The following is an 18,748-nucleotide window of genomic DNA, read 5'->3' as shown; positions in this document are numbered from 1 at the left end:
AGCTCACTTTCATCTTCCCCCACAAATAAGGTTATTGATCCTTAGAATAAAAACACATCACAGGTGAATAATCAACCCTTTTAAACTCTGTCACACACTTACTGAAAGCAATACACCCCAGCCATTCTCACACAACCCTCCTTTGCTCTGCCAGCTATTGATCTGAGAGTTTTTAAGTGTCCATAAAGAAGATGAAGGTGGTTTTATTTCCTAGGTTTCCATTCTGAATTGGTGGCAGTGGGACATTAAATGAGGACAGCAAGCACAAAAGCCAAGAAGAGCTGCCCTTAGTGACACCCAGCAGTGCAGATGAATGGCTGGGGCCTTCTGATTTCTTAATGAAACCTTTTTGGGCTTCAGGGCAGGGAAATTCAGCCTACAAGGCACTGAGAGATGAGCAGGGAGAACATCCTGTGCCACTGACTGCTGGGGGGAAGTGTGGGATCCCTGAGGCTGAGGAAATCCAGAGAGGTGGGTCTGGAACAGCTCAGACACCCAGAGAGGTGAGAGGGGGAATGAGGAGCCAGGAGCAGCCCCAGGGGAGCAGGGCTGGGCTGGGACACCTCAGCCCACTCCAGCCTCAGCCCCTCCTGCCCCAGCTGCCTCTGCAGGTCCATGGAAGTGCCCTCCTGGGAAGATTAACTCCTTCAGTGCTCCAGAAATGGTCAAAAGCACCCTCAGACAGCAAGAAAACAAAAAAAAATCAACTTACAGGCAAGTAGTGACAGCACAAAGCAAACACCCCCCTCAAAGGGAAGTGCACAAATCACTTGGTGCTCTGCTGAGGGAAAGAATTTGCAAACCTGACCAAATATTCCAACCTCAGCCCCAAAATGGGAACAGCAGCAGCTGGCTTTGGGGGAGTGGTGCCACCCTGTGCAGTGTTAAATGATGGACAGGGCAGTTGCTGGGCAAAGAAATCAGTTTCATTTCATCTGCCAAAAAAGCAGCAGCCCATTGTTTTAGAGAGAGCAAAGGTTTTCATTCAAGGGAGTAAGAAGCTGTAGGAACCACCACCAGACTGGGCTGTGCCAACAGCTGCTGGATTTAATCCAGGTTTTCATGAACAGGTGGGAAAATGCTGTTTCAATAGAGAAATGCACCTGAATGCCACTTTACACTGACCCAGAAACATCTTCAATATCCATGGCTACAATGAAGTGATGACTGAAGATAAGAACTGTAAACAGCTTCTACCTGTAGCTCAGGCTGTGCCCAACTCAGGCACCCCAGATTTATTTTGGGTATTGAGTATTCCAGGGAAAGGAGCCCTGAGCAGCCCCCAGCTGCTGGCACAGGCCAGGCTGCATTTGTATTTTTGGCAAGGTGAGCTCAGGGCTGTGCAGCCATCTGGCTGCTGCCATTCCTGCACCTGAGTGGGCTGGAAGAAAGCTGCAGGATCCTGGGAGCAGACAGGAGCCAGCCCTCCAGACCTGCAGCAGAGGTGAGGCCACAGGCACAGCCCTCCCTGCTCTGGCTGTGCAATTTGTGGGGTTGGGGCTCAGGGAGGGTGCAACATCCACGGTGGAGACATCACCCCAAAGGGACCAGAAAAACCAACACAGGAAATTCCTCTCTGTCAATGCCACACAGAACCACTGGAAACTGCTTTATCAGTGGGCTTGTTTGGAATGAGGTTTTACAGTAAGATTTCAACAGGCTTTAATTACCCCTTTTCATTACTTTGAGGGTTTTGCTGCAGCTTGAAACACCAGAGCAGAGAACATCTCTTTTCTGCCAATTCCAGAGCAATTGCAGGCTCCTGTGTCCCTAAAACCAGAGGAAGATCACAATCCACCACCATGCAAAGCCTGCCTGGGCTGTTTCTGTCCCAGAGCTGCCCCAATTAGGCAGACACAAGTTCATTAAGGAGGAGAAAACAAGCAGGGAGCTACCCCTCAGACCCAGAGGTGCTCCCTGCACTGTCCCAGAGGTCACCTCTCCCACGAGGACATTAACAACCATCCAGAATAAAACCTCACTAAGCTGAACCAATGCCAAGGCATAAAGAATCCCTGCTGCAGGCAGGGAGCAGGGCAGGGAGCAGGGCAGGGAGCAGGGCAGGGAGCAGGGCAGGGAGCAGGGCAGGCCTCCTCCCCTCTGGAACAGCCTGCACTGCTGCCACAGTGATAAATGACCCCTAAACCAGCAGGTTTCACATCACTGTTATTCTTACTCTCATTTCATTTGCTGCTTAAGTCTCTTCTTGGAGAAAATGATTTTCAGAGGAGGGGGAGCAAAGGCAACCCGAGTTCTGGAAGATGTTTTCCCTGCTGCTGCACACAGCAGCACCCACTGTGACACAGAACTGCTGTTAAACCAGGCTTTAGTTGCAGATTATGTTCTGCTGTTTATACAAGCCAGGTCAATTCCTTCAGCTTGTCACTGCTCTGACTGCAGATTTACCCATTTCCTTTGCTGAGCAGCACCTCCTGCCACTCCTGGTGGGGAGAATTCATCAGGGATCACCTTGGAGAGGGAGCATTTTCCCAGAAGCCTTGGGGGAGATTGATGGATGAACCTCAAGACATCTCAGCTCAGCTTTAATGCTCCCCAGCACTGATGTCTGGGTGCTCAGTTTACTCCATCCCATAATCACCTGGCAACTGCACTCGAATAAAACACTGTTTACATAAAAATTATCATTTTAAAGTACCCACAGGGCCCTGAGATGCTCTCCAAAATCCCCAGCTCTGCCTGGCACCAGCAGCTCCTGCAGGGAAGCTGCCACTGTGCCCCTGCTGGGACTGACAGGCTCTGCCTGCAGCTCCTGGGAGCAGCTTGCACTCCCAGAGAGCCAGGGACCCCCAGAGAGGGCCAGGGACCCCCAGAGAGAGCCACGGACCCCCAGAGAGAACAGGGACCCCCAGAGAGAGCCAGGGACCCCAGAGAGGGCCAGGGACCCCAGAGAGAGCCACGGACCCCCAGAGAGAGCCACGGACCCCCAGAGAGAGCCAGGGACCCCCAGAGAGAGCCACGGACCCCCAGAGAGAGCCAGGGACCCCCAGAGAGAGCCACGGACCCCCAGAGAGAACAGGGACCCCAGAGAGGGCCAGGGACCCCCAGAGAGGGCCAGGGACCCCCAGAGAGAGCCAGGGACCCCCAGAGAGAGCCAGGGAACCCAGAGAGAGCCAGGGACCCCCAGAGAGAGCCAGGGATCCCACAAAGCCAGGGACCCCAGAGAGAGCCAGGGACCCCCAGAGAGAGCCAGGGACCCCCAGAGAGAGCCAGGGACCCCCAGAGAGAGACGGGAACCCCCAGAGAGAGCCAGGGACCCCAGAGAGAGACCAGGGACCCCAGAGAGAGATGGGGACCCCAGAGAGAGACCAGGGACCCCAGAGAGAGCCGGGGACCCCCAGAGAGAGCCAGGGACCCCCAGAGAGAGCCAGGGACCCCCAGAGAGAGACGGGAACCCCCAGAGAGAGCCAGGGACCCCAGAGAGAGACCAGGGACCCCAGAGAGAGACCAGGGACCCCCAGAGAGAGCCAGGGACCCCCAGAGAGAGACGGGAACCCCCAGAGAGAGCCAGGGACCCCAGAGAGAGCCAGGACCCCCAGAGAGAGCCAGGGACCCCAGAGAGAGATGGGGACCCCCAGAGAGAGCCAGGGACCCCCAGAGAGAGCCAGGGACCCCAGAGAGAGCCAGGGACCCCAGAGAGAGCCAGGGACCCCCAGAGAGAGTCAGGGACCCTCCTCTCTCTGCTGCCAGGACCCTCCCCTCCCTGCTGCTCCCAGCAGCTGCCATTCCCAAGGCTGGAAATGTTCTGTTCCTGAGCTCTCTGCTGCCTTGGGAAGGGGCTGCAGGAGGGATTGGCTCCCACACTCCTCATTTACATTCCCAATTCTGATTTTCTGTTCTGTGCTTGCCCTCCTGGGGCAGGAAAGCTTGGCCATCACCCCCCTGCAGCTGCCTCAGGAAACCTTCTGCTGCTTTAATGCCACTCCAGGCAGGGGGTCAGCAGGAGGCACCAGTCCCTCTCTGCCCATCAGTGATGTCACCAAATTTTACAATTTTACAATATTAGCACCAAATTGGCCACAAATTCCTATTAAACCCTCCCAGTCTGTCCCTGCAGGTAACACCATTTTAGGAAAAGAGAAATAAGCTGTGGCAGAGCAGCTTTTGCTTCACCAAGAATTCTCCCAGTCCAACTGCCAGAAGATGTCCTCGTTATCTGTGGGAATAATTAGTACATGAGACAGCTTGTTCATCACCTCGTGTGCCAAAGGCAGGACCTCTGTGCTTACAGACACTTCTGCCAAGCTGCACTGCCAGGTTTTTGTGTGCTTTCAGTGCAGGGATTTTTAAGGGTGCTGAAAGGCAGAGGCAGGTCATGGGTTTTGCAGTGTAATGTGCAATAAACAACAAAAAATAATTCTGCAGCAATTTCAGCTTGGACTTGTTCCACCTCAGAAATGACAGGGAAATGGCAGAAGAGATGGATTTGCTCTGCCCCTCCTGACATCAGCAGAGTGCAAAGGGACACCAGGCTGATCCCAAATGGATCCCTCCAGCGGCCCCATGGCCAGGGAGCTGGGAAAGAAGCACTCAGATCACAGATTCAGTGATGGAGGAAGGGCTTGACAAGATCCCAGCACCCTCAGGAGATGTCTCAGAAAACCCCAGAGGCTCCTGAGCCTCTGGGACCCCTCAGCTCCAGCAAGAATGGACCAATCCCCAGGGAAGGGCATCAGGAAGTTCCTCTCCACGAAACTCAGGCCCTGACATTGCACCAGACACAACAAAAAGAAAAGCTTGGCTTCAAATAAGAGCATGTATAAAATAAACACATAAACCTTAACTAGCAGGACCCTCAGATAGATCACACCAAATATTTCAGAGTTAACAACCCTGGAAAGCTCCTGGTCTCCAAAACCTCCTGATCCTGACTGTCTCCAGCCCTGCTAAGCCCAAGCCCCAGCAGCAGAAGGAATATTTCACATTTGCTCCTGGTTACTCAGCCCAGGGCCATCATCTGTGGACACAAAAGGAAAGCAGCTCGGGTCTGCCATCCTGCTGGACTCCCAGGCAGAACAAGCAGCTTTATTTGGAAGCTGAGCAGATCTGAGCTGAGCCTGAACAAATGCAGGACTTCACCCAGCCCTTTCCAGGCTTCAGCAGCAATGCAGGCTGAAAGTTTAATAACAGGAATGAGAAACACTCCTGGAAGTGGAAAAAATGATGAACAAATGCCTGGAACTCCAGGGACGGGATAATTGACAAGGTTAAAATAAAAAAGCACCATAAATTTTTAAATTTAAGTGCATCCATCCCATCCAATTTGTCAGGTGAGTTTATGCTCCCACTGGTGTGGCAGTTCCACAGCCAGGCTGAGCAGAAACAAGATTCCATGAATGATTCCAGGCAGCAGCTGGGCTTTGGTGATGCTGGGCTGCCTGCACAGGGACATCAGGGCAAAAACAGCTCCAGGGACAAAACCAGCCCCACTCCACAGCCCCACATCCCCAACCACTTGTCTGAAGGAGTTCAATTCCCTCTCAGGGCAGAGTAAGGCCCTTTCAGAGTCCAGCTGTGCTCTGTGTCCTTCCCCAGCGAGTTCCAGGAGCTACAGCTCCCTCAGGACAGGATCTGTTTTGTTGTAGATTCATTTCTGTGATCCAAAACTCACCTTGGGCATTAGTGAGCACCTGCTCTGAGCTGCCACACAAGGATTTCGACAGGAAACTGTTGAACACAGCAGCTTTAGCCCTCAGTCCCTGTCCCAGCAGACATGCTCAGGCTGGCAGCTCATTCCTTCCCTTCCCTCTGCTCAGGGCTTAGCACTGCTTGGAACTGCAGCAAACTGAGCTGAGCCTTCTGTCCCTCAGAGAGGGAGCAACCAAAGCTCAGGAAGAGTGCAGGGCTGCCAGCTGAGGCTGGGAACAGCCAGGCAGAGCCATGTGCAGCCCATCCATCCTGTCAGATCACACTGACTGGCTGCTTCCTGCACCCCACACGGGTCCTTGCAGACATTAGGTATCAATTAGTGAGGGTGTTAATTGGCAGGGGTATGTCAATCAGGGTCCAGTGATTATCAGAGGGGAAAATAATATTTCCATTGAAGTCATTGTGTTCCCACAGCACAAATCCTCTGAGATAAAAGCCCAATTATCAAAGGTACCTGCAGGGAAAACAAGCCTGATCTGCCAATTAAGGTGGCCAGCACTGATTTGGTGGAATAAGGAATAAGAGACATGAGCCAGGTGGAAAGTGCTGGAGAGGGGCAGAACTGTGGAACAGTTTTTGTTCCAGCCATCTCTCCATGCACAGTCACACCCCTTTCCTCACTGGTGCACATGACAACCCCTCTGTCCCAGGGTGAGCCACTGCACCTCCCAGGTCTGTGTCCCTCTAACTCCAGGAGCAGGGCAAAGCTGGGACTCGTCCCTGCTGCCAGATCCCAGGGCTGGGAGCAGAGCTGAGCTCAGCCCCACAGCAGCACTGCCTCTCTGCACCCGCTGCCTGCACACTGGGAACTGCAGATGAAAGCAAAAGCCAAACACTCCACAGGAAAAACAAAACCAAACCACCTGTTCAGGCAGCAAGAGAGCCCAGTGACCTCCCTGGAGAGGCAAGGCTGCTCCACACAAGAGCTGGCAAGGACAGATGAGCTGATTTTCTCAGGTTTTCCTCCTGCCTTCCACCAGGGTATTTCAGGTGCCTCACAACAGAGCTGTGAGCAAGGGGAGCAGCAGGTCCTGAGCCAGAAATGAAGGAACCTGCTCCAGGCTGCCAGCAGAAGCCAGGAACACAGCTCCACACATCTCCTGGAGATCCTGCCCCACCAGTGCCCAATCCTGGCTTCTCTACATGATCACAAATGACATTTTCCTGAGAAAAAGCAAATGAGACCCCCGAGTCCTGATGGCCCAGGGGAGGGTGAGACAAGGCTCAGGCCCAACTTACCTTACCAGTGCATCTGGTTTGCTTAGCTGGTTATTAGGAATACAGTTTTCCATTAAGTCCTTATGTGTGCTCGGGCTCTTGCTGGCACATTTCTGTTTTTTCTCATTTTTAGAGGATGAGGAGGGGATGCTCCCGTTGGTTGCACTGTGGCTGCGGGGTGAGGAGTTCACAACCCCACTGACATTTTTGTAATTTTTGGACGAGGCAGTGCATGAGTCCTCTTTTAAGAGGTTTTCTGTACTTCCTACAAGATCATTATTTAATCTTTTACTATTGATATGGTTTTCCATATATTCAATTTCTTGTATTTTAGAGTCTACAGGTTGCAAAATGTTGTTGTTTATTCCAAGGTTGTGTTTCTTTGCATCCTTGTCCTTTTCTTTCCCTTTTTCTCGATATTCCAGCTCTGGCAACGTTGCAGAGATTTTTTTGTTGGCTGGAATGCCTCCATTGTGCTGCAGGAGTATTGAGGAATCCATATCAGATAATCCTTTGGCTGCTGCAACACCAAAGTGAAAAAAAACCCAACTTAGTTCATTAAATCCATCAATACCGTGCCACAGAAAGAAAAAAATCATTGTGGACACATCCATCATTCCTGCAGGAAACAATCAGGATTGCAGACTCTCTAGAAAAGAGACTCCCAAGTCCCCTATTTTAGGGCTTTTTGCCTCATTCCAGGCAGGAGAGAGGGATTTAAGAATAAACACCAGAGCTACACACAGCACTGACTGAGCTGCTGATGCAGCTGCTAATGAAGAGCTGAGCAGAGGGGCCCCAATTCCCTTCTCCTGCCACATGAACCCCTCCAAAGTGAGTCCAGTCCTGCCCCTCTGAGCTCACCCCCTCCCACCAGCAGAGCCAGGCTGGAGCAGCTCCTCCCCAGCACGGCTGGGCTTTGCTTTTCCTTGGAACAGCAGAGAGCAGAGCACACATGAAGGGATAACTTGCCTTCCTCTGCCTCCCTCTCTTGCCTTTGCAGCATCTGCTGCTCTGGGGGCAGAGCCTGCTGCAGGAGCTGCATGTAGAACTCATTCTCCTTCTGCACCTCCTTCTGCTTCCTCAGCCGCATCTTGTAGCTGACGTAACTTTTAAAGCCAAAGCCCAAAGTCACAACAGGGTAGCCAATGCTAAGGAGGGAAAACAAAGCAATATTATTAATCAAACTATAGCCATGATAGCAAATTAATCAAATATATTCACATATTCATACATATTTATATATGAACAAGTTCCACAGAAACCGATTTATAAAGTGGGTTTTGCTGTTCCACGGGAGCTTTCAAGAATTGTTGGAAATATCCACACTGCAAATTCCTCCCAGCACAGAAAGGTGGCACTGGGGCCTTGTTTACACACATTTCTCATGGAATGTTTCACGGCAGAATTGTGAGGAAAACTGAGCAGCCAAGCCCTGAACCCAAATAAAAGGCCTGATTATTCATTTTCCTGCTGAAAGCAAGGTTAAGAGGGAAAGGACAGAGAAGCACTCACCAGTGTGCTGCAAAGGGACGACAAAGGTCCACGTGGAAGTTTTTTAAATCTTTAAATCTAATGGCTGCTTCAATATAAACAAAGAGTATCCACAGTGATACTGTTGGTAAGCACACACCTCTTTCTGTGGAGAGAAGGGAAACAGAGGCACTCAGGGACAGAGCACAGGCAGCAAGGAGTTGGGAGTTATTTTTAAAACATTTCAGGGGTCTGAGGAAACAAAAACCTTAAAGATTTTCAGCAAAAAAAAAGAGAAAAAAGCAAGTTCCCATCAGCGTGGATGAGCACTGAAAATGAGTAATTCCTGAGGGTGCCATGAATTAAAATATTAAATCAGCTCAATAGCTACAGCTAAAACTGGCCCATCAGGTTCTTCCTCCTAAGCATCAACCCTGAACAACTTCAGATAAGGCTTTAACACATGAACACAGCTCCAAAACCAGCCCCAGATCTGCAGGTATTTGAGACTGGGCAGCAGTGGCTCACAGCCCCTTCCATCAGCTCCCACACTGCTGCCATCAGCAGTGACTAAGGTGTCACAGAGCTGAGGGAGGGATCATCACAGCACCCTGCAAACCCCTGGGATCGAGGCTAACACAAAATCTTCCACAAAGCCCAAATCCCAACAATCTGGGGAGTGAAAATTACCCCTAAAAATCTTTAAATTAAATTTGATTCCTAAAATGTTTTGATTGAAGGAAGGAACTGAACCGCCTCCCCCAGCTCCATTTCTGCATCCAAACCCAGGGATTTGTGAGAACAAACTCAGGGAGAAAAGGGCAGCAGAGGGGGATAAAAATTCTCCATGGAAGCCCCAAACTGCCAGGGCAGCCTCTGGCATCACCAGCTCAGAAAATGGATCCAGCTGTGCTAACACAGAATTAAACTCTGAGCACTGAAATAACTGATATTTGAACATCATTAACTAAATTATCAGCACATCAACTGAGTGTGGAGGAACAGAACACTGTCACAAACTTGTCCTGAGTGCTCTGCAATTTTTGAATCACTGCAGGAGAGTTTTAAAGTCAGGAATTTAATTTTCTCTAAACTGCTCTGCAATTCCTGTTTATTCCCCTCCAGTTCCTGCTGACTGGAGATGTACCCCAAGTGCAAAACAAAAAACCAAACCCAAATTTTTAACTCTAAAAAAAACTCCATTAAGTGAGGCAACAGCAGAGGGGATTTGCTCCTAAAAGATGTGAGATACACATGGAGCCCTGGGAGCTGTCAATAGAGAAGAGCTGGAAATAAAGAAGTGATAAATGAGTCAGGAAGTTGTAAATAAAGAACAATGCCCACCTGTGTGCCACACATACTGTACCCACACATAGGTGCTGGCAGCAAAGAACAGCCACTGGATTGGGATGAAGAGCAGACAGATGATGTTGGAGGTGAATGCTACACACACAAAAAATACTGAGAAGGCCTGAAAGAAAGGAGGGAGGGGGAAAAAAGAAGAGGGTTTGGTTATTCCAACCCAACTACAGTTTTTTATATACATTATAATACATATTATATAAAATATCTAATAGCTATAATTTATCACACACCAGTATTTCTAATATCACATGTTTAATTCTAATATGTTTAACACATTAAAATATATTTACATATAAATCTAGGAATAAAAAATTTTTATATGGCTATATATATTTTTATAGCCATATATATAGATACATAGCATATGTCTGTGTATATATATATCTATACACACACATATACATATATAAATATTTAAAAAGTCTGTGTAAGAGGGTTTTCTTTAAAATAATACAGAAAGTCTTGCCTGTTTACACATATATGAGGTTATATATAATTCTGATTAATTCAAACCCGGCTCAGAAATTTAAACAGAATTTCCCTGTGGTGAAATTTGGATAAATCTTTATTTCATTTCCACTGGCCACAGATAAAGTATCCATCAGAGAGAAGCCCTGGTGCTGTGAGGGGGCTGCAGTGCCACTGTCAGTGTGGAAAATGGAATATCCCTGGAATATCCCTGGGCAGGCTGCAGTGCCACTGTCAGTGTGGAAAATGGAATATCCCTGGAATATCCCTGGGCAGGCTGCAGTGCCACTGTCAGTGTGGAAAATGGAATATCCCTGGGGAGGCTGCAGTGCCACTGACAGTGTGGAAAATGGAATATCCCTGGAATATCCCTGGGGAGGCTGAGTGCCACTGCCACTGTGGAAAATGGAATATCCCTGGAATATCCCTGGGGAGGCTGCAGTGCCACTGACAGTGTGGAAAATGGAATATCCCTGGGATATCCCTGGGGAGGCTGAGTGCCACTGACAGTGTGGAAAATGGAATATCCCTGGAATATCCCTGGGCAGGCTGCAGTGCCACTGACAGTGTGGAAAATGGAATATCCCTGGAATATCCCTGGGCAGGCTGCAGTGCCACTGCCACTGTGGAAAATGGAATATCCCTGGGCAGGCTGCAGTGCCACTGACAGTGTGGAAAATGGAATATCCCTGGAATATCCCTGGGGAGGCTGCAGTGCCACTGCCACTGTGGAAAATGGAATATCCCTGGAATATCCCTGGGGAGGCTGCAGTGCCACTGACAGTGTGGAAAATGGAATATCCCTGGGCAGGCTGCAGTGCCACTGTCAGTGTGGAAAATGGAATATCCCTGGAATATCCCTGGGGAGGCTGCAGTGCCACTGACAGTGTGGAAAATGGAATATCCCTGGAATATCCCTGGGCAGGCTGCAGTGCCACTGCCACTGTGGAAAATGGAATATCCCTGGGGAGGCTGCAGTGCCACTGCCACTGTGGAAAATGGAATATCCCTGGGATATCCCTGGGGAGGCTGCAGTGCCACTGTCAGTGTGGAAAATGGAATATCCCTGGAATATCCCTGGGGAGGCTGCAGTGCCACTGCCACTGTGGAAAATGGAATATCCCTGGGGAGGCTCAGTGCCACTGCCACTGTGGAAAATGGAATATCCCTGGGGAGGCTGAGTGCCACTGCCACTGTGGAAAATGGAATATCCCTGGGATATCCCTGGGGAAGCTGCAGTGCCACTGCCACTGTGGAAAATGGAATATCCCTGGGGAGGCTGAGTGCCACTGCCACTGTGGAAAATGGACTATTCAGTGGCACTCACCAAGCCCTGGTATCGGAAGGAATCGTAAACACTCCTGATGAAGAGCCAGAAGGGCCACAGGTACTCAAACCTGAACTCCAGCACAAAATCTGCCAGCAGCACCAGGGCCCACACCACCAGGAACTTCAGGTACAGGAAGGTGCTGGAGGAAAGAAAAAGGAAATTTCAGGTCAGGATTTCCAACAGGCAAACTGACTTTCTTTCTTTTTTTAATTAAAATATTCAGAATGAAAAGTAAGGACAACTGAATTACACAGAAAGAAATGCCAGCCAAAATAATTTTATAAAATAAATTGAGGTTTTTTTATTATCCCATTACAGCAGGCCTGGTCTAATGAAGCTAACACTGAAGTGCATTTATTTTTCCCAATAATCAGCAGGGTCACTGCTCATCATCACCCATCTCCCTGTGCATTCCCACACAGTGAAGTCCTGCCACAGGTAACTTCTCCCAGCTGGAATGTTCCTTTTCCAGTCCTCTCCTGCCCCTGGTGCCCAGGAATTTCGGTGTTCCCCTCCTCAGCAGGCTGCAGATGTTCCCTCATTTAACACAGACTGCAACACCAATAAACTGAGATGTATTTTAAGCCTACAGCAATTTAAAGGCTGTTTGGATACTGAGTTATCAGTGTTAGGTTTGAAAACATTTCTATGAAGGCAAATGGATCCCTGAAAAACAAACAAACAAAACCCCAGAAAAATGGAAGCACGTGAGGCCTGAGACCAGCCTAACTTCTATTTTTAATTATTTCTGAGCCACATTCCCATGTTCTGAGTCCTGCATTTTGAACCACTGATGATCCTTCTTGGCAACAGGGCTTAAAAACATTCTGAGCTCATACCCAAGTAACACTTGAGACATCAGCCCAATCCATTCTTCCAAAAAAAAAGGAAAACCCCTTTTTCCCCCAAAGCCACCACCCCCAGATCTGTCACTCCAGCTCCCCAATACCCTGCTGCACTCTATGGGGTTACAACAAAAAAAAAGGTGTGGGGGGGGAAATATTTGTTTCTCATTTAAACCAAAGGAAAATTGTCCTTTTAGTGACTTGTTTTCCCTCCTCTGCCCCCCTGCCAGCACAACCAGCAGAACTTTGCCCTGGAATGTTCAGTGGGAGGTGCCAAGGGTTGGCACCTTGTGCCAGGCAGGGTCGAGTTTCTGCCCTGCTCGGGGCCACGGGGCTTTTTTAGGAACTTGCTCAGAGCTTTGGGGAAGAGACAAAACCCCAGATTTCCAGGGAAAGAGCTGGGTACCAGCAGAGGTTTGGAAACAACTGAACTTGTGCAATTCTCACCCAAGTTCAGGCACAATCCACAGGGCTGGGAAAACTCCTGGATTTCTGGGGAGTCAGAGGTGAATGGCAGGTGCCTGAGAGTGCCCTTATCAACTGAACTGGCTGGGAAAAAATACAGCAAAAGGCTCCAGGGAGCACTTCAGTGGAATGGAAACAAAATTAATGGCACACACTTGCAAAGTTAAGGAAGTGATGTTTTCAGTTCTGAGGGACCCAGCCCCAGACACAAATTCCTTTAGAGAAGAATGAAACTGCAATGGGAGTACAGAAAAAACCTGCAGCCCAACAAAACACCCCACACCAAAACCCAGCCAACCAAAACCCACCAGAACCCCTTCAATGCTCACACTGCCCTGGTGGATTATGCTTCCACAGGCTGCCCTTCCCTGTTTATTTACAGCTCAGATCCTCACCAGAAATCTGTAGAAAGCATTCAGGGAATATCTGACACTAAAGGTGACATTTGGGTCCAGGCTCTGGAACTGTACCTGTGCAGCTCCTCAGACCTGAGGAATTCCATAAAACCATCCCAGCCAGGAATTCCCTGCTCAGTTGAGTTGTGCTGTGGAGCCTTTTCCTGGGTTACTCTCGTGGCTATTGTTTATTTTCCTGCCACTGGAAGGCAGGAGGAGACCCCATTTTTCCCAGCAAACGAGGGCTGTCAGGACTAATGCTGCTCAACCCTCAAGTGCCACTCCAAGTGAAAGCATTTGCTGAACAGGAGTTCTGTAACCCAGCCATTAAAGTGATTTCTGATATTAAATTCATATCAATCCAAGGGCCCCGCTGACACTTAGCACCTTCTAAAGTGGAATTGGAACAATGCAACACTTGTAAGGAGGTTTTGCCAACAGTATTAAAGAGCCTATTTCTCATTGTCTGAAGGGCTCCAAAGCCACTCAGAATTGCAGGAGCTCAGGAAACTCTCACAGCCTCAATCCTTGGGCTGGCCCCAGCAGGGAAGGAGCCCAAACCTCAGATCCTGCTGCCCCTGAGGTGCTGCACAGCCAGGTTTGTGCTCAGGCCAGCCCCAGCCCAGCAGGGTGAGCTCACAGCTGAAACACATCCCCAGGAATGAAATCCCCTGGAAAAGCCTTTTATTGCACAGGCTCAAGTGTATTCTATCAGGCCAGCTGGAATTCTGAGGTGCATCCCAATACAGGGAAGATTCTTGCAGATGAATACCTAAAATCTGGGTTATCCAATTTCCTGACACATGTCAAAAAACCTGCCCTGGGTGCCCTGGCAGAGGTTTAAGGACAGGGCTTTCCCCATGAAACAGCATATGGCCCCTAATCCTGGAGGGTGATAAAGGAGAAGGGAATCATGGACACATCCATGCCAGGAGCAGGGCACAGGGCAGGGAGGAGCAGTGATTACAGAGCTGCAATTTCTCTGAAAGGTCAATTGATGGCTAATGTACACTGAATAGAAAGATTTATTCATAACCCTGCAGTGCCTCTGCTCCCCCTTTGAATTTGCAAATAAATAATTTTCCTCCTTATTCTTCCTCCCCCTACAAGTGCCAGATGCCATTTCCTTCCCCCCCCACCCCTTTTTTTTTCCTCTCTTGTTCTTTGTTCTCCTTTTACTGCCCTGCAGAAGCAGATCCTCTGCCAGCTGTAAGGTAAATACACTGCCAAAAATCCCCAGAAAAAGTCCCAATTTTGCAGCCCAAACCCAAACTGGGGGTGGATTGAGCCTTAATTCCATCCCACCGTTATCAGCAAGGCCCAAAGGCTGGAAAGGCAATCCTGCCACGTTCCATTTGGCAGCCTGACTCATCCAAGACAATGGAGTGGGAGGCATCCCGAGGCTGGCAGGGAGCCAAGGGCACAGGTGAGCTTTAAAAAGGTGAATTTCAGCATTTGGGTGGAATCACCAAATAATCAACGACCCCCCCCCACCTCAGGGTTAGCCAGCAGCCACAACAGCAGGCATGCTGAGTGGAGATCAGCAAATATCAAAGCTTTATCTAAAGAAACACAGATATCTAAGATTATTATCAGTGGGCAGAAAGGCAGTCTGAAAGGCAGAAAACATCACTGCTGGCACTGACCATGTGAAACACCTGCCAGCTACAGGTTTGAAAAGGAAAAGAAACGTGAGGAAGCCCAGGAAAGCTCCCTGAGCCCTGACTGTGTGTCCTGGCAGGGCACAGAGGGTACCCAGCCCTGAGCTGGGCAGGAGGAAAGGGACACCCCTGCAGGGATGGCAGCCCTGGCAGGGGCACACAGTCAGCACCCAGCACTGTGGGGCTGGGACAGCAGGCACTGCCAGCTCTGGGAACCCAGCTGCAAACCCCAAATCCCAAAATGCAGCCACAGGAGCCCCTCCAGCTGCAGGGAGTGAGAGCCAGGGCAGAGGGGCTGGCACAGCAGAGCACACTGAATGTAGGATAAATGACACTGGAGCCCTGCACTGAAGTTCAAGTCATAAAAGGCAGCTCTGCTGCTTTGTTCCAGACCTCCAGAAAATGCTTTACCCTCTATAGGAAGCTGGTAAAAAAAAAAAAAAGCCAGAATAAATGAGCAGGAGGAATGATTATGGATTTTCAAGAAAAGCCTAAAAAAGGCCACATTCCTGGAGGTAGTGCTGATGTTTTCCTTCCAGTTTATTTGGCTGTCAAAAATGCACTCCTTGGAATGCATTTTGGACAGCCAGTCCTGTCAGGATTTGGGTGGCAGAGGGAACCAGGAGTATTTATGGGGTCGTGGCACCCAGGAATCCTGTCCTGTGCCACCAGGGCCACTTGGAGATGAGACAGCCTCCCCTGCCAGGCACCCACTTGGCTGCCAGCCCACGGAGTGCCTGGCATAAAGGGCAATTTACATCCCAGCTAAAAAAACCCTGCTCTGAAGGAACATGGAGTATTTCAGGACTATTGTCAGGGAATCCATGAGACAGCATCCATCAGCTGATGTGACAGCACAACTTAAAGCAGGGATGTGTGGAATTCATCTTGAGACTTGCCCAGCTAGGAAAGTGGGACCAGGCAGAGCCAAAACAAGCAATATCAGCAAGGCAGCTGGAGGGTTTTAGCCAGGTTTGAACCAGATCAAAGAAGAGGACTGGGAAGACTTAGGAACAGGCAGGAACAAATAAACTTTAATTGCTTAACTGATGACAAGCTGAAATGAACACTTTAATTAACAATTAGGGGTTTAATGCATGCACACTGCCAAAGGTAGGAGATGTTCAATCACTTTGTTGCCGTTGTTTTACATGGGAGAAGGCAAAATTTGGAATGTAAAGCTGTGGAAATAAGAGACCCTCCAATTCCTACCATGACTGTGGTGGGTTTGGAGATCTGCTGAAAGCAGTTCTTTTAAATTATAATAAAGTTCTTTCCACAGATTCTGCAATACTTCTAAAGAGCATAAATCACTGCAAAAATCAGCATTCACACATCATCCACACCTTTCAGTGCAGCCCAGGATTTTATATTTCTAACTCTGTTCTGTTCTTCTATCACTTCTTATAATCTGCTTCAGTTTTACACGTGCAAGAACTCTGCCACCAGAGCTTCCCTGCAGGACAATTCCTTCCTTCCCTGCTCCACAACTCCTCCTTTTCCCAGCTCCCACCCACCCCATGTGTCTCAGTGACAGCTCTGCCTTGCTCACATGCCAGGCTGGACAGGAGACTTAAATTAAGATCAGGCTTAATTTAAAAACCAAACAAAACAAAGAGTTAAGTATCCCAATGCTGCTGTTTGCTCAGCCTGGCTGCTCTGCCCATAAACCCAGGATGCTTCCTCCTGATAACTGCATTTACTGGGTCTGTGTAAGCTGATGGGGACAATTAAGATAAGCTGAATAAATAACTGCACTAATTACAAGAATTTAGACAACTGTAGTTCTGTGAGAAGTTACCTGTATGTGACCACTGAATTATGGAGACAAAAAAAATATTTTAAAAAAGGAGAAAGATTCCAGATCCATGTAGAATAGAAGAACCCCCCTCTGTTTAGATTCCCAAAGGGAAAAGCCTTCTCACTATTCCTCCTTTTCTGTATGGCAACACTGAGCACACTGATTGTTTCTGTTTAGCAAAATGCCACGTGAAAACAACGGCTAAAAATCCCATTCCTGAACCAAAGCATCCCAGGAGAAGCAAAGGCAGAGGTGCCTCAGCTGCTCAGAGACTCCAGCAGCTCTCCCTGCTGCACGCACTCAGCTCCTGGAGCTCCTCTGAGCTTTCCCTGACTTCCCCTCCTTCTCTCACCCCACCTTCCCCGCCAGTCCCCTCAAAGGCAAAGCATTTGGAATGACTTTTGAAATCCAGTTATAACCAACTCCTTATATATTTGAATTATTCTTCACCTTGAATAATAATTTCTACACAAGGGATGCTTTTCTTTACCGTTCCAGGCAGGCTTTTCCCAAAACCTGAAAGTCTAAAGCAAAAGCTCTCTACTCTCACAGATTCACTACAAGTGGGATAAGCAGCACACTGGGACAATTTTATTCCTGTCACAGATCCCCAGCAGCTGCCTCCCTCATGCAAAGTTAACATCTGAATTGTATGAGCTCGCTCAGGTTTCCAGGCACTGCATTCATCAACCCCACTGAACTAGAAACAGAAATGGGACAGCAGCACATTTACTACAGCTCTCACCAGCTCCCGAGCCTCTCCTGACCCACACTCCTGCTGACTGAGAAAGGCACAATTACCGCACGCCACAAAACCTGCCACACTCGGGAGAGCAGAGCTCTGAACCACTCCTTACATGGGCTCGGTGCTGGGACACAAACCAGCCCTGCGAGCCCCTGGAAAACACATCCCGCTGCCGGCATGAGGCTCATCCCAAGTGCGGCTCCCTTCAGCGCTGCTTGGCTCCTCGCTGCCAGGGTCAGGGCTGAGCCGGGCACCTGCTGTGACCCCGGCACATCCCTGCTCCCAACCAGCCTCCTGCTCCCGTGGCTCTCACGGCTTCCCCGCAGCCCCACCAGCACGGCAAGAACAACTCTGTGAGACCCCGAGAGAGCAGCCGGGCTGCTCGGCACGGCGGCGGGTGCGAGCCGGAGCCTGGGAATGCCCAGCCGGGAAAGCCTCCCCGGGCAGACCCAGCTGAGACGGCAGCGGCAGCTCGGAGCTCCGGCAGTGCCCAGCTGCGAGACCCGGCCGGGAAACCCTCCCCGGGGAGACACAGGCGAGGCTCGGAGCTCCGGCAGCGCCCAGCTGCGAGACCCGGCCGGGAAACCCTCCCCAGGCGAGGCTCGGAGCTCCGGCACCGGGGTGACCCAGGGAGAAGGCCCCAGCGCTGGGCGCGCACCCCAGGGCCGGCTCCGGCCGTTCCCCCCGGGCAGCACCGGCAGCACCTTGGCCAGCAGCACCCCCGGCCCCGCGGAGCCCCGGGGGCGCGGAGGGCCCGGGGCGGGGCAGCGCCTGAGGGGCGCCGGGGCGCCATGACGGTGACAGGGCCGGGGGGCGGCCGGGGGGCCCGGGGCCGCGAACCGCCCGCTCCCGGCGCCGCGGCGGCCGCTCGGTACCTGCCGTAGATGCCCTCGGTGATGCGGTTCCGCTTGAGCGGCCGCCGCAGTTTGCTGCAGTCCGCGCTCCGCCGCTTCATCCCGCCGGCCCGGCCCGGCCCGGCCCGCCCCGCTCACGGCAGCACCATCCGCCCCCGCGGGGGGTTCCCGAGCGCGGGGATTTTTTTGGGGGTTTAATTTTCTTTTTTTCCCTTTTTTTTTCTTTTTTTTTAACCCGGGAAACAAAGAAATAAAAATAATTCCTGGTCCGTCCCTCCCCGCCGAGTCCCCCCGCGCAGCCGCCGCGCAGCGCCCTGCCTCCCCGGCGATCACCAATCAAACGGTTGATCCCACGTGAGTGACGGCATGTCCGACCAATCGGCAGCGGGAAAAGGCAGACAGACGATAGAATGGACAAATCGCAGTGCTAGAAAGTTAAGCCCGCCTCGTGCAGTCGCGTG

The 18,748-nt window shown here is 50.4% G+C and overlaps 1 protein-coding gene across 1 annotated transcript in view; it reads right to left on the bottom strand.

Annotated features, from left to right (window-relative positions):
- MACO1 (macoilin 1) overlaps positions 1-18,611 on the bottom strand; it is a 29,314-nt gene extending 10,703 nt beyond the window's left edge. Inside the window, exons 1-6 of the mRNA XM_059868451.1 lie at positions 18,309-18,611; positions 11,519-11,660; positions 9,703-9,829; positions 8,401-8,524; positions 7,858-8,036; positions 6,907-7,405 (exon numbers count right to left, since the gene is read on the bottom strand). Coding sequence (XP_059724434.1) covers positions 6,907-7,405; positions 7,858-8,036; positions 8,401-8,524; positions 9,703-9,829; positions 11,519-11,660; positions 18,309-18,388 — 1,151 coding nt within the window. The 5' untranslated portion in view covers positions 18,389-18,611. The remainder of the gene's footprint in view (positions 1-6,906; positions 7,406-7,857; positions 8,037-8,400; positions 8,525-9,702; positions 9,830-11,518; positions 11,661-18,308) is intronic.
- Between the last annotated feature and the right edge of the window lie 137 nt (positions 18,612-18,748).

The sequence above is a fragment of the Haemorhous mexicanus genome, chromosome 27 (assembly GCF_027477595.1).
Source record: "Haemorhous mexicanus isolate bHaeMex1 chromosome 27, bHaeMex1.pri, whole genome shotgun sequence".
Lineage (NCBI taxonomy): Eukaryota > Metazoa > Chordata > Aves > Passeriformes > Fringillidae > Haemorhous > Haemorhous mexicanus.
This window is presented reverse-complemented; position numbering and strand designations above follow the sequence as displayed.